General features: G+C 42.9%; 1 protein-coding gene across 2 annotated transcripts in view; it reads left to right on the top strand.

The window, feature by feature from the left end:
* The window catches only part of TMPRSS2 (transmembrane serine protease 2), a 277,324-nt gene that overhangs the window by 207,291 nt on the left and 44,509 nt on the right, over positions 1-25,524 (top strand). For both annotated transcript variants that reach the window (XM_069202592.1, XM_069202591.1), the window contains 2 exons: positions 4,691-4,859; positions 19,768-19,937. In XM_069202592.1, coding sequence (XP_069058693.1) covers positions 4,691-4,859; positions 19,768-19,937 — 339 coding nt within the window. The remainder of the gene's footprint in view (positions 1-4,690; positions 4,860-19,767; positions 19,938-25,524) is intronic.

The following is a 25,524-nucleotide window of genomic DNA, read 5'->3' as shown; positions in this document are numbered from 1 at the left end:
GAGTAGTGAGGCACTCCCTCTCACTACGCATGTATGTTTGCCCGTCCGTCTTGGGCCGGCCAAACATACATACGCACTGGGCTGTCGGCAGCCCAGCAACATAGTTGCGGGGCTGGAGACAGGCTCCCAGTCTGCCTGGGAGCACCCTGGTGGGCGCTCCCAGACAATCCAGATGCTGTTCTGAACAGTGTCAGGATTGGCGCAGGGCAGGCTGGGAGCCGGTGCCTGTTTGCAGGGAGCGTCGAAGCACAGGAGCGGAGCGGCACGCAGCAGCACAGTTAAGTTTAGTTTCTTTTTTAAATTAATTTATTTTTTATTTCCTCCTCCCCATCCCCGGGCAGCGACCCTCCCTTTCTGCGCTTAGTGAGCCACCACTGCTGTATTCGCTTCCCCTTGATGAACCTGGGATTTGGTCCTTGTCCTCTTTTGTGTTCAGTTTATTTCACCAGCTTTACTTCTGTCTTTTTCTCTTTATCTAGTTTGGTTGAGAATTATATATATTGAAAAAAATAGTGTCTGCGCCTTTCTGGCTTGAATTGTTATTGTGGCATAGGCCATATGAATAACGTTCTATACTGATAAACAAGTGATTCAGATGCAGGCACTCTGGTCCCCATCAGAGTCTGGTCCAACCTCTGGTTCCGCACTTGGCACTAAAGCTAGAAGAAAACGTGTAATTCCTCAAAATAAGACACAGCAAGCGTTAACAAGCATTGGTAAAGCCAATAGGTCAGCCTATACTAGTACTATTGGCTGTGGCAATATGTTTTTCCATGTTGTACATCAGTGTGATAGCTGTATAGCATGGCTAAAAGTTAGTGGTGTGGAGTGTCAGAGTGGAGTGGGGGAGTACAGTGTCATAGAGTTGTGTAGAGGGGAGTGAAGCTCAGTGGCAGACAGTGTTGTAGAGTGGAGTGTGGCGGAGAAGGGTGGAGTAGGTTGGAGTGGACTGGAGTAGAGTGAGGTGGATTGGATTTTGGATAGAGTGGGGTGGATTAAGTAGAGTGGGGTGGATTGGAACAAAGTGGGGGAATTGAAATGGTTTACGGTGGTTTGGATTAGGGTGGATTCGAATAGAGTTGATTAGACTGGAGTGGGGTGGAAACATTTTTACTGGGGTGGATTGGAATGGGGTGGAGTGGGGTGGATTGGATTGGAATGGGGTGCAGTAGGATGAATTAAACTGGAGTGGATTAGAGTGGAATGGGGTGGATTAGATTCACTGGATTCGAATGGGGTGGATTGGGGTGGGGTGGATTGGATTGGTTTCACTGAATTGGAGTGGGGTGGATTGGACTGGAGTGGGGTGGATTAATTGAGTGGATTGGATTGGCATGGGGAGGATTGGATTGGAAGTGGGGTGGGTTGGATGAATTGGATTAGAATGGGTGGACTGAAATGGGGGTTGATTTAATTGGGGTGTTGTGGGCTGCTGTCGGATGGATTGGATTGGGATGGGGTGCATTGGTGTGGATTGGAGTGGGGTGAAATGGAATGGGGTGGATTGCATTGACGTGGAGTGGATTGCAGTGGGGTGGATGAATTGGATAGGAGTGGGATGGGGTAGGGTGGATTGTAGTGGGGTTGATTGGATTTGATTGGATTGGCGTGGGTTTGATTGGAGTGGGGTGGGTTGGGTTGGAGTGGGGTAGGCTGAGTGGATTGGAGTGTGCTGGACTGAACTGGTATGGGGAGGGTGGATTGTACTGGGGTAGAGTGGCATGGATTCGAGTAGAGTGGAATGGATTGGAGTAGAGTGGGGTGGATTGGAGTAGATTGAAATGGGGTGCGGTGGACTGGAGGTGTGGATTGGGTTGGACTGAGGTGGGATGGTTGGATGGGAGTGGGGTGGATTGCATTGTAGGTGAGTTGGATTGGGATGGGGTGGACTGGAGTGGGGAGGACTGGAGTGAGGTGGATCAGATTGAGTGGGGTGGATTGAGTGGTGTGGATTAAGTGGATTAGACTGGGGTGGGGTGGATAAGGTTGGGGTGGAATGGATTGAGTGTGGTCGATTGGATAGGGGTGGGTGTATTGGACTGGTGTAGAGTGGATTGGATTGGGGTGGATTGGAGTGTTGTGGGGTGGATTGGAGTGGATTGTGGTAGATGTGATTGGTGTGGGTTGGATTGAATTACACTGAAGAGGGGTGGATTGAAGTGAGGTGATTTGGGGAGAGGAGTTGGTGTAAAGACCAGAGCTGCTGACTTTGAAGCTGGAGAGCCAGAATCGAGTCTCGCTGGATTGGAGAGAGGGGAGAGTAAGGTGGTTTGGAGAGGGGTGGATTGGACTGAAGTAGGGTGGATTAATGTGGACTGGATTGGGGTGGATTAAAGTGGACTGGTTTGGAGAGGGATGGTGTGGGTGAATTGGATTGGAGTGAGGTGAATTGGGTAGCAGCACACTTGATTGGAGAGCAGTGGTTTGGAGAGGGTGGAATGGGTTGGGTTGGATTGGAGTACAGTGGGTTTGAATGGAGTGGGGTGGATCAGACTGGAGTGGGGTGGATCAGACTGGAGTGGGGTGGATCGGACTGGAGTGTATTGGGGTGGTGTGGGGTGTATTGGATTTGGGTGAGGTGTATTGGATTGGAGTGGGGTAGTTTGTAATGAGCTGGACTGGGTGGAGTGGATTGATGTGGAGTGGACTAAATTGTAGTTGGGAGGATTGTGGGGAATTGGAGTGGGGTTAATTGGGATAGAGTGGAGTGGATTGATTTGGGGTGAGTTGGATTGGAATGGGGCGATTTGGAGTAGGGCAGATCGTTTTGGACTAGAGTGGGTTGATTGGGAGTGGAGGGTGGCATGATGGAGTGGGACAGGTTGTTTTGGATGAAAGTGAGGCAGAGTGAAGTGGGGCAAATTAAAATAGATGGGATTGGGGCAGATTGTTCTGGATTGAGTGGGTTAGATTGTTTTGGGGCAGATTGTATTGGGATGGATTGGATTGGAGTGGGGTGGATTGAGTTGATGTGGTGTGGATTGAGTGGGAGTGGGGTGGATATGAGTGGAGTGAATTGGGATGAATTAGATTGGGGTGGGGTGAGGTGGACTGGAATAGGCAGATTCGAGTGGGGCTGAATTGGAATGCGATTGATTGAGTTGGTTTAGAATGGAGCAGATAGCTGTGTGGCAGATTCTAGTGGTACAGATGTTTTTGGATTGGAGTGGTCCGGATGTGAGTAGGGAAGATTGTTTTGGATTAAAGTGGGGCAGATTGGAGTGAGTCAGACTGCAGTGGGCAGCTTTTTTTGGATTGGAGTGTAGCACATTGTTTTTGATTGGAGAGGGGCAGATTGTAGTGGGGTAGATGGGAGTGGGGCATATTGTTTTAGATCGTAGGGGGGAGATTGTTTTGGATTGGAGTGGGGCAACTGCAGTGGGACAGATTAGATTGGGGTGAGTTGGTAGGAATGGAGTGGGTTGGATTGGATTGGATTGGAGTGGGGTGGATTGGTGTGGGGTGAGGTGGGGTGGATTGAGGAGGAAAGAAGTGAGGTGGGCTGGAGTGGGGTGTATTGCCATGTACTACACAGTTATGTGTTAAAGCATCATTTCTGAAACTACACATAATAAAGAAGCAATGTCACTTTGCAATATTTAGTACAAGATAATCATCTTCTTTTGAGAACAGCACCCACAAGCAAAAACAAAAGAAAACATGAGTGCAAAGTGAGAAAAAAACGACTTGGCAAAGAGAAAGTTAGCTATCAAAAAAACTAAAGCTGCAATTTTGTTTGTCTTGCTGGGAATGTTTTGGCCAGTCAGATGCCGCCTGTTTGGAGAGCACTAGAAGTTAAAAAGAACAAAACAGTACCTCAATCACATCTGGGGCAGCAAACGGGCAATGATTAAGTTGAATCAATCAGTGCTTAGTCCCTACTCCACACAGAGGAATGGAAATGATGCTTGGCCTGTAGTGATGAATTCTGAGGCTGTAAAAAAAAAAAAAAAAAGAGTGCCACGCAAGCCAACAAATGGTAAGCAATGGGAGGGTTCCAAGCTCTTTACTGTACACAACAGAGGCTCGCAAGCGAGGCGCATGCACTAGCGCATGCACTCAAAGGCTCCACCCTAAAAATGGTACAGGAAAAAAAGCATGCACTCGAATACCTGGTAACGATTGAAGATGCTGAAGGAGAAGCCTAAAGGCAACAATTAACTGACTTATGACCTCTAAAATCACAATTAACATTCTTCTGACATAAAATTTATTTTAACCAAAAGATTACTTTATTTATCAGACTGGCACACCATCTTCAAAAATATGTAAGTGGCGCAGGCAAGGTAACCACCCAATAAATATACAACCCTTATATATAACCACAACATATTTATACATGACAAAGCATCATATCAGTAATAAAAACATTACACAGACCAATTTCTCATTGAAAAGCAACTAAACTAAAATGTTTTTTTTAGAGAAACTAAGGGAGTTTATACGGGAAGAGAGTGACTGTTACTCCCCAGCTCCTTCAATGATCAATGTCCCAATTTTAGTCCAACTGAAGGTGCATGATTCTAATTTTAATTGCCACACTTTTTATGCTTTTTGGTAATCCTGTGGAATATTCGGATTTTACATACTTCTCAGGATGATGGTGACATGACTTTCATCATACAAGACCTGTTAATTCAATGGCCATGCTTGGTAACATTAATAAGGCTTGTTCTTGTTTTGAGTGCAGATTGTGGTGCGTCTGCAATGCCTGCCACCAGTCGAATTGTTGGTGGGTCAGTTGCCACACGTGGGGACTGGCCATGGCAGGTCAGTCTGCAAGTTCTTGGGTCCCATCTATGTGGAGGCTCTATTATCAGTCCATACTGGATAGTAACAGCAGCTCACTGTGTGGAAGGGTAAGCAACATATTTTATTGTACTATTTTTATAGTATTAATCATTACTGTTTCAACTAGTGCTATCGAAGTTGCTTAAATGTTAACCAATCTTTGCATGGATTTTGATTCTATCAACCAAACTTTTCAAAGTTCAAATCTTCTATATCCAACTTTTATCCTAGCTATGCAGTTTTGCTTACCTTCTAAAAAACAATTAGTGGACTAATTTGGCAAGATGATGTCATGCCATTAACATCATCAGCAAGGAGCCACAAATTGGAATGAAATGGATTCAGGAGGGGAAAACTGTGATAGAATCTAAAGAACATAAATAAAAAAAAAAACAGAACATGGAATTGCATGGACCATAAATTCACTTTGAACGAGTATGGACAATAAGTCTGGCCTTTATCTGATGTCCCAGTTAAGTCAGCAGTACAAGGTTCAGTGCTGCAGGTGGCTACTCGATACCCCTATTGACTATAAACTTATTTTCTTAAACTGCGTAAAGAGAAAACACAGTATGTTTTGTTAATTGAATGTGTTATTTGCGATTTATGTAGTTTTTAATAACCTAAAATAAAGTATGTAAGCATTTCAATTTAGGCAGTAATCTTACATATGGACCCTGTACAGGTAAAGTTTGCGAAAACATTCAGATCCCCACAATCCTATACACCATACTGACATACCTAGAATCCTTTGCACAATTGTTTTATTCTCACAGCACCAATACATTCTTAATATCATTACCTACTAGCAAAGATTTTACATTTATGCTGTCTTCATGTCTTCGTGAAAGATCAAGGTACATAGCTGATCTAAAGCTGGTGCAGTCTTAAGTTATTTGCCAACATGATCAAACCTAGTTCATAGAAGGAAAGAATAGTCATGTTTCAGAATCCTCCCTGCTGAAGGGAAGGCAAATGACAGCGATGAACACAGATAATGAAAGAAAGGAGAAGAGCAGGTCACTTCTCTCGAGGAGACTATGAATCTGTAAGGAAAACCATGTATGCAAGACCCTGGTATAACATCTGAATACCCAAACGCCTCTCAGAAAGGCAAACACTTTCTTCACTCTCATGAAAAAAAATACATTCCTTGCAGTGGTTGGTAGGCACTGGGCTAGAGTTTTTTGTGGAAAAGCATGATGTGCAAACGCACTAATTCTTGGTGAGTCTGAAACAGAAGAATGAATAAGTAGCTGAAGAACAGAACACAACCAGCAATATTGGAAAAGTACTACAGTGGGACACCCAATCCCAGCTGTGGAGAAGGAAGACAATAGCACACATAATTAGCAACATAAAAGAATGAGAACAATAGAGAACAATAACACATGGAACCGATCAATATGAGTTAACATCAAAAAGAAACCAGCAAATCTGACATCAAGAATAAAGCAGGAGTTGGATGAAAGTAATGAAACAACTTATCAATAAAAGTATGTTAACACTGAATATTATTTGTCAAATCTCATTTTTAAAGAATAAAAAAAACAAATTTTATCTAGATTTTTTTTCACACTGAAAAATCACATGCTATATAACATAAAGCCTATTTTATAGCAATCATTTGCTTATAATAGAGAACACTTTGCTTTAGATGGCAAAGCTTCCAAGATGGTTTCTGAGTCCAACAAACAAGCCCTCCCACGTAGTGGAACCACTGCATTGGAAACCATTCCACGGAGGAGGATGACACAACAGATATTCCAGAGTAAATACTGGTGGCTGAGATTAATTCCAGTCTTTCATCCATCATACCATTCTACTCAATTCAATGCCCCAACTTTGAAGGGTATTCCGTGAGTTGGATCCCAGGCTCATTGTGCCATAGGGATAGAGCTGCACTACATTGACAGTGCTCAAATAGGCTGAAACTGAACTGGGGTTGGTTGGTTGGTTGCATCTCATTCAGATGGACTTTTCCTGGCATTCCATTGTGCACTGTCCATGTTGTAGCAAGAATAACAGCTGATTTGTATGAGGTTGGTTATTGTCTGGCAGTGTCACTGTAGGCAAAGAATTACGCCCCAGGGTGCAGTCCAAGAAAACTACCAGGGGAAGAGATTAAGTCAAGTATTTCACCCTTCACCTTTCTGTTTTCCTCAGAACAACACGTTCAGCACTACATGTATGCTCACATTTTTGAGGTTGCTCACTGTGGTATAGTACTCAAGCTGACAATGAAAAACCAGTCTGGGGGTTACCGGTTTCCCATTAAGAGTGGCCTTGATCTGACAGTTCTTACTGGGCTGCTTCAATTGAGCAGGAGCAAGCCTGACTTGTATGCCATTGCTTCTTGTTTGGTGTGGACAAGTAGGTAAAATAAAGCACTAGAATGCTGTCCTGGGTAGTTGCCAACCACAGATCTTAAGTCATGCATCCTACCCATCACCTTTTTGTTTTCTCAGTTCAATCCTTAGGTGCAGTGGATGTGCTCATACGTAGATCACCTGCTCACTGTGCCATAATAATGAAGCTGTACCTGACTTACAAGGCCCAAATAGAGGAAACCAGCCTTGGGTTGCTTGTTCCCCTTAAGAGGGGACCAGATCTAGCAGTTCAGGCTAGGCCATTTTACTGGAGCAAGATCAAGCTCCATTTACATGAGAGTAGATCTTGTCTGGTGTGGCATTGTGGGCAAACAAACAAGAGGAGGAGAAGGGGTGGGGTGGGCAGAGGCCCAGGGCACCCTATTTCTAGTCCCAGTGCTTGTAGTGTTCTTAGAGGGTGAACATAGGATAATTTAGGTTGTGTTGTGATTTACCTGATTAGGATTGTGATCCCTACTTGGCCAGGGTACATATCTCTGCCAATTAGAGACCCAGTGTAGGAAGTTGGCTCTGTATGCACTATTTCAAAGTAAGGAATAGTATGCACAGAGTCCAAGGGTTCCCCTTAGAGGTAAGATAGTGGCAAAAAGAGATAATACTAATGCTCTATTTTGTGGTAGTGTGGTCGAGCAGTAGGCTTATCAAAGGAGTAGTGTTAAGCATTTGTTGTACATACACACAGGCAATAAATGAGGAACACACACTCAGAGACAATTCCAGGCCAATAGGTTTTGTTATAGAAAAATATATTTTCTTAGTTTATTTTAAGAACCACAGGTTCAAATTCTACATGTAATATCTCATTTGAAAGGTATTGCAGGTAAGTACTTTAGGGAACTTTGAATAATCACAATAGCATATATACTTTTTACATAAAACACATTTAGCTGTTTTAAAAGTGGACACTGCAATTTTCACAGTTCCTAGGGGAGGTAAAGTAATGTTAGTTCTTGCAGGTAAGTAAACCACCTACGGGGTTCAAATTGGGGTCCAAGGTAGCCCACCGTTGGGGGTTCAGAGCAACCCCAAAGTTACCACACCAGCAGCTCAGGGCCGGTTAGGTGCAGAGTTCAAAGTGGTGCCCAAAACGCATAGGCTTCAATGGAGAGAAGGGGGTGCCCCGGTTCCAGTCTGCCAGCAGGTAAGTACCCGCGTCTTCGGAGGGCAGACCAGGGGGGTTTCGTAGGGCACTAGGGGGAGACACAAGCTCACACAAAAAGTACACCCTCAGCGGCACGGGGGCGGCCGGGTGCAGTGTGCAAACACACGTCGGGTTTTCAATAGGTTTCAATGGAAGACCAAGGGGTCTCTTCAGCGATGCAGGCAGGCAAGGGGGGGGCTCCTCGGGGTAGCCACCACCTGGGCAAGGGAGAGGGCCTCCTGGGGGTCACTCCTGCACTGGAGTTCCGATCCTTCAGGTGCTGGGGGCTGCGGGTGCAGGGTCTTTTCCAGCCGTCGGGATTTTAGAGTCAGGCAGTCGCGGTCAGGGGGATCCTGGGGATTCCCTCTGCAGGCGTCGCTGTGGGGGCTCAGCGGGGACAACTTTGGTTACTCACTGTCTCGGATTCGCCGGAGGGTCCTCCCTGAGGTGTTGGTTCTCCACCAGTGGAGTCGGGGTCGCCGGGTGCAGTGTTGCAAGTCTCACGCTTCTTGCGGGGATTGCAGGGGTCTTTAAATCTGCTCCTCTGGATACAAAGTTGCAGTCTTTGTTGAACAGGGCCGCTGTTCTCAGGAGTTTCTTGGTCTCTTGGAAGCAGGGCAGTCCTCTGAGGATTCAGAGGTCGCTGGTCCTGGAGAAAGCATCGCTGGAGCAGGTTTCTTTAGAAGGCAGGAGACAGGCCGGTAGGACTGGGGCCAAAGCAGTTGGTGTCTTCTTTCTTCTTCTGCAGGGGTTTTCAGCTCAGCAGTCTTCTTCTTCGGTAAGTTGCAGGAATCCAAATTCTTAGGTTCAGGGGAGCCCTTAAATACTAAATTTAAGGGCGTGTTTAGGTCTGGGGGGTTAGTAGCCAATGGCTACTAGCCCTGAGGGTGGGTACACCCTCTTTGTGCCTCCTCCCAAGGGGAGGGGGTCACATTCCTATCCCTATTGGGGGAATCCTCCATCTGCAAGATGGAGGATTTCTAAAAGTTAGAGTCACTTCAGCTCAGGACACCTTAGGGGCTGTCCTGACTGGCCAGTGACTCCTCCTTGTTATTCTCATTATCTCCTCCGGCCTTGCCGCCAAAAGTGGGGCCGTGGCCGGAGGGGGCGGGCAACTCCACTAGCTGGAATGCCCTGTGGTGCTGGAACAAAGGGGGTAAGCCTTTGAGGCTCACCGCCAGGTGTTACAGCTCCTGCCTGGGGAGGTGATAGCATCTCCACCCAGTGCAGGCTTTGTTACTGGCCACAGAGTGACAAAGGCACTCTCCCCATGTGGCCAGCAACCTGTCTCGAGTGTGGCAGGCTGCTAGAACCAGTCAGCCTACACGGGGAGTTGGTTTAAGTTTCAGGGGGCACCTCTAAGGTGCCCTCTGGGGTGTAGTTTACAATAAAATGTACACTGGCATCAGTGTGCATTTATTGTGCTGAGAAGTTTGATACCAAACTTCCCAGTTTTCAGTGTAGCCATTATGGGGCTGTGGAGTTCGTGTTTGACAGACTCCCAGACCATATACTCTTATGGCTACCCTGCACTTACAATGTCTAAGGTTTGGCTTAGACGTTGTAGGGGCACAGTGCTCATGCACGGGTGCCCTCACCTATTGTATAGTGCACCCTGCCTTAGGGCTGTAAGGCCTACTAGAGGGGTGACTTATCTATATTGCATAGGCAGTGTGAGGTTGGCATGGCACCCTGAGGGGAGTGCCATGTCGACTTACTCATTTTGTCCTCACCAGCACACACAAGCTGGCAAGCAGTGTCTGTGCTGAGTGAGGGGTCCCCAGGGTGGCATAAGATATGCTGCAGCCCTTAGAGACCTTCCCTGGCATCAGGGCCCTTGGTACCAGGGGTACCAGTTACAAGGGACTTACCTGGATGCCAGGGTGTGCCAATTGTGGAATCAAAAGTACAGGTTAGGGAAAGAACACTGGTGCTGGGGCCTGGTTAGCAGGCCTCAGCACACTTTCAATTCAAAACATAGCATCAGCAAAGGCAAAAAGTCAGGGGGTAACCATGCCAAGGAGGCATTTCCTTACACCCAGTTTCTAACACATTCCATCTGTTAACTTTTGTTTCCCCACTGCTGTGCCCTAAGTGCAACAGTTGTACCCAGACATGGGCTGCATGCCCGCTGTGCCATTTGAATAAACCTGCACTTCAATGATGAGGACCGAATAGTCAGAAACCCATTTGGGGCTGGTTGTTTCCCATCCAGAGGGGATGTAGTCTGGACTGCTCCTATTGGAGCAGCACCAATACTAAATTGCATGACGGTGGGTCTTGTCTGAAGTGCGCATTGTGTAAACAACAATGGACTGGAGTACAATCCACAGTAGTTACCAGTGGCTGAGATTAGTTCCAGCATTCCACCATCACCTTTTTGTTTTCCATAGTGTGAGACTCTAAGCGCAACAAGTTTGCCAAGACCTTTTTCCAGTCCTCACTCGGTCATAGAACTCAACCAGTGCTCACTCTCCCACAGGAATCAACCTGCACCTTACTGACCCAGATATGCATAAAGATTGTTTTTCTAATTCAGAAAGTGCATGGCCCGACATTTTTGACTGGACTGTTCCTCCTGGAGAATGAGGATGTCAGATTTGGAGTATGAAGGTTCTTGACTGGAGTGACACATTTGGGAAAAAAACAACAGAAGAGGAATGTAGGCGAGAATATTAATAGTGGTCGATATTAATTCAGGCATTCCAACTATCAACCTTTCATTTTCCTCACTGCCACATCCTTAATTGCAACTAATATGCCCAGATGTGTATTGCATGCTCACTGTGCCATAGAAAGCAAATTGCACCCCAAAGAAAATGTCCAAATAGGCTGGTACATCTCTATTTCTTTTGTAGGAGGACCAAGCCTGATTTGTATAAGTATGGTCTTGGTCTGCAGGAGTACATTGAGCAAAGAAGATCGCACTGAAATTCTCTTTAAAGTAATTACCGGTGGCAAAGTTTAATTTAAGCTTTCTACCCATAGCCTTTTTGCTTTCCTCTCCAAGATGCTTTAACTGTACTGGGTATTTCTAGACATGGTTACATGTTGACTGTGCCGGAGGAATGAAGCTGCACCTCATTGCCATGGCTCAAATTGCACCACAACCAGTCTGGGCTGCTTGTTTCCCATTCAGAGGTGACGGCCTGTCAGTTCAGGCTGAACTGTAACTTCTGCAACAGGACCAAGCCTTATTTGTATTATGGTGGTTCTTGTTTGGAAAGACACAGTGAACCAAAAAAGGATGTACTGGAATGTGATACAGAATAATTACAAGTTTCTAAGACTCATTCAAGTATGCCACCAATCACCATTCAGTTCTCCTCACACAAAACAGACAATAGCATTAGGTGTACACTTGTCTGGGCTGATCGAAGATGTGATGAAAAAGTCTCAAACCAATGGCTGAAAGGGGTTGGCAGAAATAAGCAAATGGCTAAAAGGGGCATACCCTATACAATGGGATCAGAAGGTTGTCGAACAGCTGCACTGTCAAGCTAGATTTGAAAACAGGGAAATCTTCTCCCCTGTGATCAAAAGAGCAGCAAAACAGTTTAAAAGTAGGATATTTAAGATCATACATTAAGTGAAATTGTCCTAGATATCAGATGTGACATGTTGGAAAGCATATTACCTGCTTCATGTTCATGGGTCATTTATTTTTGCTTCCAATTTATTTTGGTGAAATGGCCTGCAGAAGATTCTTCAGGTTGAACTACACACAGTCTTCTGTTTCCATATGTGAAACAACTGCTACTCACTCACTCCACACACCTTATATGGACGGCAATAACCCCAGCTGTGTTAGACTGGTTGGATCATTCCAGGGTGCAGATACGAAGGGCTATTACTCAGCTGCCACCATCCTCCTGTCACTTCATCTCTGGTAACTATGGTGAGAGTGCACTTTGCCTGTACACCCTCTCAGTGAAGTTTGCATTCTGATGTTCAAATTTTGTCGCACTGTTGATGAGCACCATCAGCGGATCCATAGTGAAGCCCATTGAGGAAAGATATCGGCAGGCCAGAAACCCAAACAAAGCAGGGTGGAACAGCTTCTCTAATTCATGGTTAGGACTCCTCTCCCAAGAGTGCCCTAATACCTCATCCTACATAAGTTACTACTATTTACAGCAACTAATAGATAAACACAAATGTATAATGCCTCACAAATCTTCTCCTTCTTTACACATGAGTTCATTACAAGTGGTAAACTTGTTTCAATTGTTATTTCCACCCTTACTACTCTGTAAGAATAAAGTTAAATTGTACATGTTGTTGAGAAAGATCAGCAATGCACACCTTACCTTGCCAAAGAAATGTGGGACCCATGTTTCTATGAGGACAAAGGTTCACACAGCAAGAATAAGTCCACAACGTAGATGCTCCAATTGTTTATTCCTCAGTTAAAATGTTGCAAATACTGCTCTCAGTTCATGAATGCCATTCAAAGTTCTGTCCACACTATGTATACCCTCAGGACATTCTCTAGGTTGCACACACATTGTTTATATGACAATAGCTCCCCAGCAGCTTAAAGTGAAACATGTAATGTGTTACATATATGACTTCCAACAGTTCATACAGCAACATATGTTGCACATCTTCCCCACCAAAATTAAAACAATAAAACGCACAGTGAAAAATAGTTCCAGCATGTAATGCAGTGAAGTAATTATGAGTAATTACAGAACATAGTATTTAAACCTTACAGGTAATCTGCATACTCTGCTACTTGTTGTACATTCACTATTGACAGTAGATCATCCTGAGAGAAATTGATTAGTTTGTGCACACCTGCTTACCCCCTTTGTAGCTTGGCACGAGCAGTAGGCTTAACTTCAGAGTGCTAGGTGTACAGTATTTGTACCAACACACACAGTAACTTAATGAAAACACTACAAAATGACAAAACACAGGTTTAGAAAAATAGAGAAGATTTATCTAAACAAAACAAGACCAAAACAACAAAAATCCACTATACACAAGTCAAGTTGTCAATTAAAAAGCAAAAAGAGTCTTCATGTAGTTTTAAACACCCAACTACACTGGTAGCGTGAAAATGTACCTTGGGTGCGTCAAAAATAACCCTGCACAGGCAAGTGTACGTCAAAAAGGGCTTGCGATGCGTCGATTTCACTCACAAGCAAGACCTTGCGTCGTTTCTCCTTTTGTCGGGTCGAGCGCGTCGTTTCTTCTCTCCACAGGAGAGCGATGCGTCAATCTGGTCAGCACTCTCGGGCCCGGGCAGGCCTTGCGTCGTTTTTACATGCCCAGCGGTACTTGCGTCGGAAATCCAGCCACACGATGATCCGAAAACCATGCAGTGCGGGTTGCGATCTCACTAGCCTCCGTCAGCGATGCTGTGCGTAGTGTCCCCACCTCTGTGCATCGATTCTTCAGTCGCGTTGCAGGCGAGTGCCTATTTGCAGCCACAAAGCCGGCGGCACGTCAGTTTTCCAGCAGCAGATCGGAGTTGCGTTGATCTCTTCCCCGCACATTGTTCTGTGCGTGGATTTCTTCCTCTTAGGCTGCCAGTTTCTCCTTTCAGGGTCCCAGGGACTGGATGGGCACCACAGGACAGAGTAGGAGTCTCTCCAGAGATTCCAGGTGCTGGCAGAGAAAAGCCTTTGCTCTCCCTGAGACTTCAAGCAATAGGAGGCTAGCTCTAAATCAAGCCCTTGGAGATCTTCACAAGATGGAAGGCACACAAAGTCCGTCTTTGCCCTCTTACTCTAGCAGAAGCAGCAACTGCAGGATAGCTCCACAAAGCACAGTCACAGGCAGGGCAGCTCTTCTTCCTTAGCTCTTCAGCTCTTCTCCAGGCAGAGGTTCCTCTTGGTTTCCAGAAGTGTTCTAAAGTCTGTGGTTTTGGGTGTCCTTCTTATACCCAATTTCTCCTTTGAAGTAGACCTACTTCAAAGCAAAGTTGCTCTTGAATGTGAAATCCTGCCTTGCCCAGGCCAGGCCCCAGACACTCACCCTGGGGTTGGAGACTGCATTGTGTGAGGGCAGGCACAGCCCTTTCAGGTGTGAGTGACCACTCCTCCCCTCCCTTCTAGCACAGATGGCTCATCAGGATATGCAGGCTACACCCCAGCTCCCTTTGTGCCACTGTCTAGTGTGAGGTGCAACCAGCCCAACTGTCAAACTGACCCAGACAGGGAATCCACAAACAGGCAGTCACATAAATGGTATGAGCAATACCATATGAGCAATACTCACTTTCTAAAAATGGGACTTTCAAACACACAATCTTAAAATCAACTTCACTAAAAGATGTATTTTTGAATTGTGAGCTCAGAGACCCCAAACTCCACATGTCCATCCGCTACCAAAGGGAATCTACACTTTAATCAGATTTAAAGGTAGCCCCCATGTTAACCTATGAGAGGGACAGGCCTTGCAACAGTGAAAAAAACGAATTTAGCAATATTTCACTGTCAGGACATATAAAACACATTACTATGGGCCTGATTACAACTTTGGAGGAGGTGTTAATCCGTCCCAAATGTGACGGATATACCACCAGCCATATTACGAGTTCCATAGGATATAATGGACTCGTAATACGGCTGGTGGTATATCCGTCACATTTGGGACGGATTAACACCTTCCTCCAAAGTTGTAATCAGGCCCTATATGTCCTACCTTAACCATACACTGCACCCTGCCATTGGGGCTACCTTAGGGGTGTCTTACATGTAAGAAAAGGGAAGGTTTATGTCTGGCAAGTGGGTACACTTGCCAAGTCGAATTTACAGTTAAAACTGTACACACAGACACTGCAGTGGCAGGTCTGAGACATGATTACAGAGCTATTTATGAGGGTGGCACAACCAGTGCTGCAGGCCCACTAGTAGCATTTGATTTACAGGCCCTGGGCACATCTAGTGCACTGTACTAGGGACTTACTAATAAATCAAATATGCCAATCATGTATAAGCCAATTACTTACACATTTTTTAAAGGAGCACTTGCACTTTAGCACTGGTTATCAGTGGTAAAGTGCCCAGAGTAACATAAACAGCAAAATCAGAGTCCAGCACAAATCAACAACCTGGGGAACAGAGGCAAAAAGCTAAGGAAGACCTCACCAAGGATGAAAAGTCTAATACAATGTCAATCCTTTAGATGACAATGCCTGCAGGACTCTATCCAGGTTTTTATCTTGTTCTTCAGTGTTTCCGCCATAAACCAAAATATTGTCCTGGAAGGCAATTGCCCCAGGTACTCCCTCCAGCGTTTCTTTCATTAAACGCTGGAAAACACAGGCAGCGCTGGCTAGACCTAAAGCCATCCTACAATAACGGAATAATCCTTCCTGTGTAATGAATGATGTTACAATTTTTGATTCATCCCCAAGCTTATCTTGGGGGTATCCACTACTCTTTATCCACAGTAAGACCTTGGCACCTGCTCAAATTGAAAGTATTTCAGGTACATTTGGCAGGGGATAGGCATCCATCCAAGTGGCATTATTGATACTGCGTAAGTCAATGCAGAGCCTCAATTCCCTAGATGCTTTCACTGAAATAAGAACGGCAGACACCCAAGGTGATGATTCTACAGGCTCAATTATACCTTTTTTTGCATAAATCCTGTAGTAGCATTCTAAGTTTTTCTGTATCTGCAAAAGGTTCTTTTCTGACCTTATGTCTTGGAGGTATTGCATCACTCTTCAATGCTATACAATGTTTATAACCTTTATATTCACCTACATTTTAGTTGAGAACTCCATTATATTTTTTTTCCAATTGCAACAAACTCATTCACTTGTGTTGAATTCCCACACTTCACTTATGTTGAAAGTACTGCCCTTCCATTCATCAAAGACATAGGCAAGTGAACTTAACTTAGGATCCGGTCTAATGCACATTTTGAGTTGATGAGGCCATCCCAATAATAAGCATCGCTTTGATGCTACATATACTTATCCTCTAGCACTGCGACCCAAAAAATCAAACCTTCCCCAAAAATATCCTGCCAATTCAATTTTATGTCCTGTATATCCCCCAGGAGCAACATCAGGTGGCAGTAAACAATTGTTAGGCCATAATTCATCCATAATCCCTTGGTCAATAATAGTGTACCAAGAACAGGAATCAACTAGAACAAAAAATTGTTTTCCATCAATATCAATATTGCATGACGGAAGCTCTCTTTTGACTGATCCAGCACTTACATTCAACACAGTATTGGGATCTTGTATCACTTCCTCAGTTTCTTCTAACTTATCCTTGCATACATATACCAATTTGTTTTCCCATACATTGGAGCTACATACTACTGAAATTCCTTCTTCTTATTGCATTAAAAGCATACTTTATCTAGGGCATGGAAACCTTTAAAATTACCTAAATGTGAAGGATTCCTGCATCTATAGCGTGCTAATAATGGTTTCTTGACCTCTTCCTTTTTTTAACATTGTTTTTTTAAATTTTTCATTATGTTTCGTAACAGCATAAATCTCACCATTGGGTGAACCCCTTATCACATGAACACATTTTTCTGAATGTTCTATTGCTTTGGCAATCTCAGTGGCCGCATTAAGTGACGTATCACATTAGCTCACAGCCTCTCCTGAACTTTCTTACTATTGGCTTTCATCAGGATCTGATCTCTTAATACCTGGTCATAATAAATGTGCTCAAAATTACAAATTGAAGCAAGTTACCATAACTTTGAAACATATTCTTCAATAGGATCATTGACATTTTGTTTCCTGTAATAAAAATTAAATATTCCATATCTTAAGTGCATTTGTTTTGAAGCGTATTGTTCAACTTTCAAGTCACCAGCATAAAGTAAGACCAATAGATTTGTGTACTTATTTAACCCTAAACATTGCTTTAATAGAGACAATTTTTACCTTCCAAAACTTCTACATAAGCAAGAAACACTGTTTTCCAAGTTTCCCAATCCATGGGAGACTCCCCAGGTGCTGGCAGAAACACAGGAGTGGTGTATTGCTTGACATAATACTGCTTAACTATATATATAATAATAGCAAAACTTTCCACAGATTGTAAAGTATATGCAGTTACTATGTAAAACAACAATTTAAAATGTAATAAAAATGCACTTCACTGTTTCATTCCTACTTAAGTGTGTGCATCACTGTGAATGCCCCGAGTAAAAGTAATTAATAATCACTTGGGTGGGCATATCTCTGTTAATGTGCCTGTCACTTTTACTTAGGTGTGCCCCTCACTGTTTGCGCACAAATAAAAGTAAATAAAATTCACTTGGGTGTGTGCATCACTGTCAATGCGCTAGTCAAATTGGACACGTCCCACTCGCTTCTTCCTCATATTTGGAAGCAATTTAAAATGGCCACCACGGTGTTGATGCATGGCGTGCTGATGTCACACCAGTCTTGAGAAGCTTTGCAGTGAAATGTACTCGAACCACTCTCAACCAGCAGCTCCTCCAGATGATGCTAACAGAATTTCATGCTCAGGCTGCTTGCAGCATTTTCCTGCTATGTCAGCAGAGTAAGTCAGGTATGGGTGCTGCCCAGGATGTGAGCGCGTCTCACAAAGACTTTTTGTCATCCAGCAACCAAAATTGTTTAAATCGACAATCTCCTGCAGTAGTACCTCTATGATCAAATTTGGTCCAAATTAAAGGCTGTGGTTACGCTCATGGCCAGTGTTAAGAGGATAAAGGGTCACACAACAAGAATGTGTCCACAAAGTAGATGCTCCAATTTTTTGTTCCCAAGTTCAAGTGTTACAAGTACCTTTCCCAGTTCATGAATGCCATTCAACGTTCTTTACCGACTATTTATGCTCTCAGATCTTTCTCTAACTTGCACACACGTAATTCATATGACAATAACCAATCCCTCAACAGTTCAAACAGAAACATGTAATTTGTTACATATGCAACTCCCAACAGTTCAAATAACATAAGTAACACATATGGACTCTGTTTCAACTCTTGTCTACCTGGAGTTTTCTTCCAGTATAAAAATATTGCTGCTAGCCCTCACATCAAGCATGCTCCTTCATTACAGTGCAAGCACAACTCAGCCTTTCACCATCTGTCACAATCAGAGGAAACATGATACCCTCCTGGGTGAGCGATGTTCTGTACAAAATAATGTATAACGTGTAACATGACATAAAAATATAACATAAACAAAAACCTACAAAACATAACATCGCTCTGAATAATCTGGGCTCTCTCACTCCATTCTAACTGTTTAGCATTCTACCTTTCCATACAGCCAGAACGTAAATCACACTAATCTGCCAATCTTGGACAACTAGACTAAACAATTCGTATAAAACCATTGTCACATACACGCTATTCATGTAACACACACATCTGTTAGCGTTCATACAAGTCAACGAAAATAATCGAAAGCAGATATCAGGCTCTTCTCGCATGCTCATGTACATCTGCTTGTGACGCCGTAGTCTCTATGCTGCTACAGTCATGGTCCCTCCAAGCTATGCTTAAAATATCTGACTAGACAAAACTTCAGTGGAAGTGTGTCTGCTCAGGGTTCATCCACTTAGCATCACAGCATTCCACGACCAGTGATTTGAACTACTGGGTCAGTTATCCAGGATGCCAGACGCTTATTTTCATTTCTATTAAATGGTGGATGGAGCTCTTTGCCTGCCTCAGCTGTTGTTGCTCCACAAGTACTAGGTTATTTTTATGAGGGTGAGCTTGCCTACTAGTAGCATGCCTGCTATTTCTATGTCTGACCGTGGACACCGTCTTTATGAAATTAAATCACAATTTTGCAGATCCCAAGTTATGTGGATCGGTGAACAGTGATACCTGCTACTGTCACTGACAAGTACTATGTGCATCAGTTTAGGCATGAAAATAAATGTTTAATCACTCTGAACAAGTGTTACCTTATTTAATGTTAATTTATGACTTACGGCCTGATTTAGATATTGGCGGACGGGTTACTCTGTCATAGCGGTGATGGATATCCCGTCTGCGGAAATCTAAATCCTGTTATTTCCTGTGAGATTTAGATTTCGGCAGTTGGGAGACCTGTCACCATTGTGATGGAGCAACCCATCCGTCAATATCTAAATCAGGCCCTTAGTGATTTGTGTACATTTTAACTGTTTCATTGGCTAGTGACAGCTTATTAAATGTGATAGATAACTGACAGAAGCAAAGAGCATTGTGGTTTTTGTTCAGAGCTGACACTATTTATGCTTATTGTACCCTAGTGATTTTTATTATGTACATAGGAGGGGTAAGTTTTGTGGAAGCCGCAGATCCACTACTAAAATGATCTACAACAACATATTCTGATCTTCGGTTCTGTCTAATTATATGACACTTGTAATTTTAATGTAAAAGAAATCTGTGTTCAAGGTCCTATCAATATTAGTGACCGATATTAATAAGCTAAGGATTCTACTGATTTAATTAATATGCACCTTTTGATTTCATTTATAGAAGTTTATCCAGTGCATCCCATTGGAAGGTTTATGCTGGGTACGTGTATCAGACAGAAATGTCTTATGGATATTTGGTCGAAAAAATAATTTCTCGCCCTGACTATGAATCCAAAACCAAAAACAATGATCTTGCTCTGATGAAAATGAAGACACCTATCACATTTTCAGGTAAGTAAAGACGGCATGTTGGGATAGTTCTTCATTTATATATTATTTAAGAGCAAATTAAGTAGTCCCTATTTTAACTGTACATGATTTATCTTCTCCACAAATGAGACGCAAGTTAAAGTTATGGTTTTTATACAAGAGTTAGTTTCAGCTAGGTCCATTTCCACTGGGGACTCAACCCAGACTAAGATATTTTCATGGTTTAATGGACTGAAAAAGCAGTCATCATTGTCAGTCCATCCTGGCATTGATATAAGATTTCTGCCTCTTCCAGGGCTATCTTCATATTTTGAGTATGAACAATCAAGAGCCGGTATGATCTTGTGCTATGTGAGAAAAAACAGAATGTTGATGAGCAGCTCATGCAATACATATTATGGAGTGTGAAGAATTTAGAAGTAGCACTCTGTTAGGCAGCAAGTTAGTGCCTTCACAGTTTATTGTGGTTTTGCTCATCACTCCTTTCTTCATGACAGATTATAGAGTGTTCCCTGACGAAAAGATTAGTAGCTTGTTCTTCTGCTGGGTAGTTCTAACTGCAGATTCTTCACCTTGTGAAAGGTCTAGGTGCACTGGCAGGTGACCCCATTGACCTCTGTTAAACTGTGTCCCACCTCCAGACATGATGACCCAGAGTCACATTACTGTGCTCGCATACATGCTGGACACCTGTTCCTCATACATGCTAGATGCCTATTCCCCGTTTTCCATGCCCGCAGATATGGCTTCTAAGGCCTGCTCCTACAGATTTCAGTCTTCAACTAAATTCTCAAATCGAAAAAACAATCCCAGTGTGCAGGCTGTTCCCCAAAGTTGAAGGGCCATTCCCTAAAGGAAAAGTTGAAAAACAAGTTACAGGATAATTCAAGGAAGAAAACACAAGAAGTGTCACCAAAGTTATTTAGTGTCCTGACTCTCCAATTCCAGATGTTGCTCATGCCTTCGGCAGTAGTGGCACAAGACTGTGTCTCTGGTGTGTGATTTGCAGGTAATGCCAAACTTGGAGCTGTTGAGCCCTTTATTTCCCAGGCCATTATCAACTGCACAGCCAGCTGTGGCTTTCGTGGAAACCATGCTACAGATCTTCAAATCATTCTGGTGTGTATTCTGGCTCCATGGACCCATCGGGCCTCTGGTCAGACTCCTGCAGAGGACTGTTACACATTGCTGCCTGACCCCAGACCAAGTGAGCCCACTCCACCAACAACATTGGGTCACGTCTCCAGTAATGCTGGCTCACGTTTGTGATCTTGAATAATTCTCAACTAGAAACTGTCCAATTTTATGGTACATGATTGCCAAAGAAACTGCTAGAGTTTCCCTACCTCAGAAACAGTATGTCCGAAGGGTGAGGAATATTGCCAGGTTAGATTTGAATGTCTTTCGAAGGCTTCTGAAATGATCCCCAAGATACATTTTTTCACTTCATTACACCGATAAGGCTTTATCAGAATCTGCAAAATGCCAGCTGCTTGGATACCTATTAGAGATTTCCATGGATTTGTCTTTATACCTTCCTTTGTGGTACTGCCACTGCCACTACCACATCACACAAACAGTGCTTTTGTAGTGGATTCTATTTAGTTTTAATAGGAATCAGGAGTTTAGCTTAGCCTTCTGGCTTGCAGGCCTGTGCCACTGTCACCCTGTGACTTTTAACCTACTTAGCCTTCTCTGTTTTAGCTAATTTATTTAATTATTTCTTCCAAGATGGCTGCTATGTTTATAGTTAGGAAGATGTTTTGATTTCACGTCATCAGTGCCACTCTGTCGAAGTTAAGTGAGATACGTAGGTATTCCCATCATGTCCCTTTCCCACTTACTTGTGACAGGAACTTAATGGATTTTCGGAGGGAATTTTTTATATAATTGCCGCCCCAAGCATGCCTCCTTATCTATTGTTTGGGAACATACCTGCGTCAGGAGAATTACAAGATCTGTATAAATACATCTCATGCAGACAAGGTTATCAGAGGGATTCCTACCACATGCCACCAACGCTGTCTATGCTACACGTTGCATTGATGCAAACCCAGCCTTTGTGTCTCCACGGAGTCTGATCTGATCTAGAGACCTCATTCCAAGGTAACAAGGGTTGGGAGATGCTTCTCATGGACCTGGTACTGGCAAATTAGATTTACCACACCTGGCTGTCTTTAGGTTAGAGATTAGGTTCTCCATGCTAGGGTTTTAAGGCCTATTTTAAATCTCATCTAATTGCAAGACGGTAGGGGACTTTGTATTCACAACTCTCATTTTTATAATTCTGCTTCTTGCATTGTCCATTATCCTAATCATTGCAGCTCATGCATTTTACACTAGATTGCAGTCTTGTTAATACAACTTATTAAAAACTTCACTGCATCTCCTTCATTGCCTGTTTGATCAAGACGTATTGCTCATGTGAGAAAAGGGTACTCTCCGTTTAACCACGACTCCCCTGAGATGTCGCATTCTTGAGTCCATGCAGAAAGGTTGGCAGAAATCATCTTTTACTGTCTGGGTTTTTGGTGAGGTACTGCTTGTAAGCCAGGAGGGTTAGGCTGATAGTTGCGAATTGTTATAAGAATGGCCTAGTCGAATACAAACAAAAGTGCTGTTATCCCTAAACCATCAGTCTTGCCTAGAACAAGAGTCCAACTACGACACTTTCTATGGAAAGGTTGCCCTTGTTGCCTTTCAATGATGCCCTCATTAACTCAGTCCTAGTTGCTTGATCAAAATAATTTTCAGCTTCAGCTGTGAGCCATTACATTGCAAGATGTCACAGGCCTCTGCCTGTGTTTAAACCTGGAAATCTGTGTAGTGCAGGCTTCATGAGCAAAGTAAACTTGATTTATATTCCTACTTCTCCATTAGAGAAAGAATAAAAACTGATGGGATGGAGAAGAAAGTTTGTTTCTTCTGCCAATTTGGCAATACGCTCCCTTAATGCAATTTGTCTCCTGGCTCAACTAATAAATGCCCTTGCCCTTTGGGACAGAGCATGCAAAGTGCTGACAGCCTTGCTGGAGGACATGGGCAACATCTATTCCTAAACAGTGGCTGATGGTCAGGATACTGCAAAGTACATTTTACATTCTGGATTGGACATTACAGATTGTGTTGCCTGTGCTACAGGCACCACCATAATTTCTAGACCTCATGTCTGGATGCTTTACACTGGATTCTGAGGAAACCTCTAGGCTTCTGTAGTAGACATCTTAGTTAATGGATCCAGGGGCCATCTGTTCTACTACATTGGTTAAAAAGACTGGTAATAATTTGCGGCTAGTATTTTTGCAACCAGTGAGGATTTTTGTGAACAGACCAAAGTGTTAAAAAATTCAAACTATCTCATCAACATTCATGTGGTAGGTCACACATTAACACTCACTCTGATTGCACACAGTCAAATGGATGGTGGCATGTAAGGGTTAGTAGCCCACCATGCCTGTGATTATGTTTAAATAAATAAAACTCTTTTTTTTAAAATGCAGCCCATTTTTACTAAAGGATACAGGACTAATAAAAAAAATAAATCTTTTGTTAAAAGTTTTCACTGAGAGTTTTTAGGGGTCCCGCAGACCAATGCCTGGTCAAACTGAAACTTTTTAAACATTAACAAAGTTACCTTTTTCAAGCAGATTACACCCCAATTTAGGGCTTGGTAACTGCATTTGTGATTGCAATTCCTGTCTTAAGTCATTACCACATCTGATACTGAACTACTATGTGGAAAGGATACCCACAACATACTCCTTTGCAAGAGTGTACTACTAAATATTAATGGTAACAATATTGACAGTAAGCCCAACACTTAGACACCCATAATAGCAGAAACCCTATACTTAGAACTGAAAATGTGAAAACATTGAATTCAAAGTATTTTTATTCAAAAATATCTAAAGTTAAAACATAACTAAACAAGAAATATAGATAGCGAAAATATAGACTTTTTTGTTAAAAATAACAAAAATATTTATCTGAAAGTCCAAATAGTCAGCTGGGCCCCATCAAAATGTTGTGGCTGCCACCATCTTGGACTCAGTCACCATGTTCTCAAATTAAATTTAAAAAAGCATATAAGGGGACAGAGTAGGAGTACCCTAACTCTCCAGGCCATTGAGGGGGAGGTGGGGGGTGTGGAGGGAAGAATCCCAAAGGGGCACCAAGACTAAAAAAAAATAAAAAAATAAACGTTTTGGAGGTTTCCAGGATCCACGGATCCTCTGCGGCCCCAGCAGAGCCACTTCCTTGTGTGGATCGTTAGAGAATCCACAGACCCCAGGCACCAAAAATAATTTTTAAAAAGTGTTCACTGCCCACATGCATGGCCGAAGCCTGTGTGCAGCTAGGGTTTGGCACCTTCAGGGGGTTGAGTGCAGGGCCTGGCGGCAAGCCAGGTCCTGCAGCCATCCCGAAGCTGCATGATGTGGGGGTGCAGGTTGTGTGCCAGCATAGGGCTGGGCTACTCAAGATAACTAGAAGACTAGAAGTGGTGAATTTAAGTGCTTTTGTGAGTTTAAAATTGAATTGTTTAACTGACAGTCACCTAAGTATAACATCACTTTAAACTTTGTTTTATCAGTGAGTAGCTAAGTTTCTTTATTATAAAAAAATATATTATCACCATCCCTAACTATTATAAATATTTTATATATATAACCAGATGTAACTCTAATGTCACTTAAACTTTTGTTTTTTCAGTGTGTATATATTGATATATAGTCTGTCCAGTCAGCGGGCTCCAAACCTCCAGTGGTGCCTTCCACTGTGCGGCGCCCCGTGCTGCTAACAATTTACCAAATTACTCCTTGCTTTCGATAACGAAGCCACAGCACTCAAAGTGTATCATTGCAGTTACACTTTATTCGGCAAGAAGACTGTCACTGCGTTTCTGTGCTTCAAGTACCTTTTTCACAACATTGATTACCTACGTTCCCAGACAATTTATAAACACACTTTTTTCACCCATGCCTCCTAAAACAAACCTAGTGAAAGGACCACTACACGAGATCATACAGCCATCTTGGAGCTCATTTGGAGCAACATTCTCATTTTGTAGTGATTCTAAGCAAAAAGCAAGTTTGTAGCTCAGAGACTTTCAACATGTCATATACAAAAATTAATAATACATAACATTTGCATCTAAAATATTGTTATCTTGAACATTTCTTCAACATATAGAGAAAAAAAATATATATCAATAAATATAAATTGATCCCATATCTTGATGTGATACATATCTAATGATTTTCCAATCTTGGACGCACTCCCACTTGTAACATATATGCAGTAAAAAAACATATATATTCATATGGTACTCATTCATCAGATACTTCATTTTTAATACATACTCAATCTCAATAATGTTATTCATCATAATGCCCAATGGAGCCTAATAAATTTCAATCTGACCTGTCATGATGTCTACTCAAAAGAAAAAGAGAAGTACAATCTCAGTCCCTGCTACCCGTGGCACCATATTTTTTCCTGCACATCCTGCCTGTGGGTTCTGTCCCTGTAAAAAAAAATAAAAAAAAAAAAAAAAAAAACACAAACCAAAATTCACATATTAAAACAATAAAAAAAAACATGTTTTGTA

This window comes from Pleurodeles waltl, chromosome 8 (assembly GCF_031143425.1).
Source record: "Pleurodeles waltl isolate 20211129_DDA chromosome 8, aPleWal1.hap1.20221129, whole genome shotgun sequence".
NCBI lineage: Eukaryota > Metazoa > Chordata > Amphibia > Caudata > Salamandridae > Pleurodeles > Pleurodeles waltl.
The sequence above is the reverse complement of the archived record's forward strand: the minus strand, read 5'-3'. Positions and strand labels throughout refer to the sequence as shown.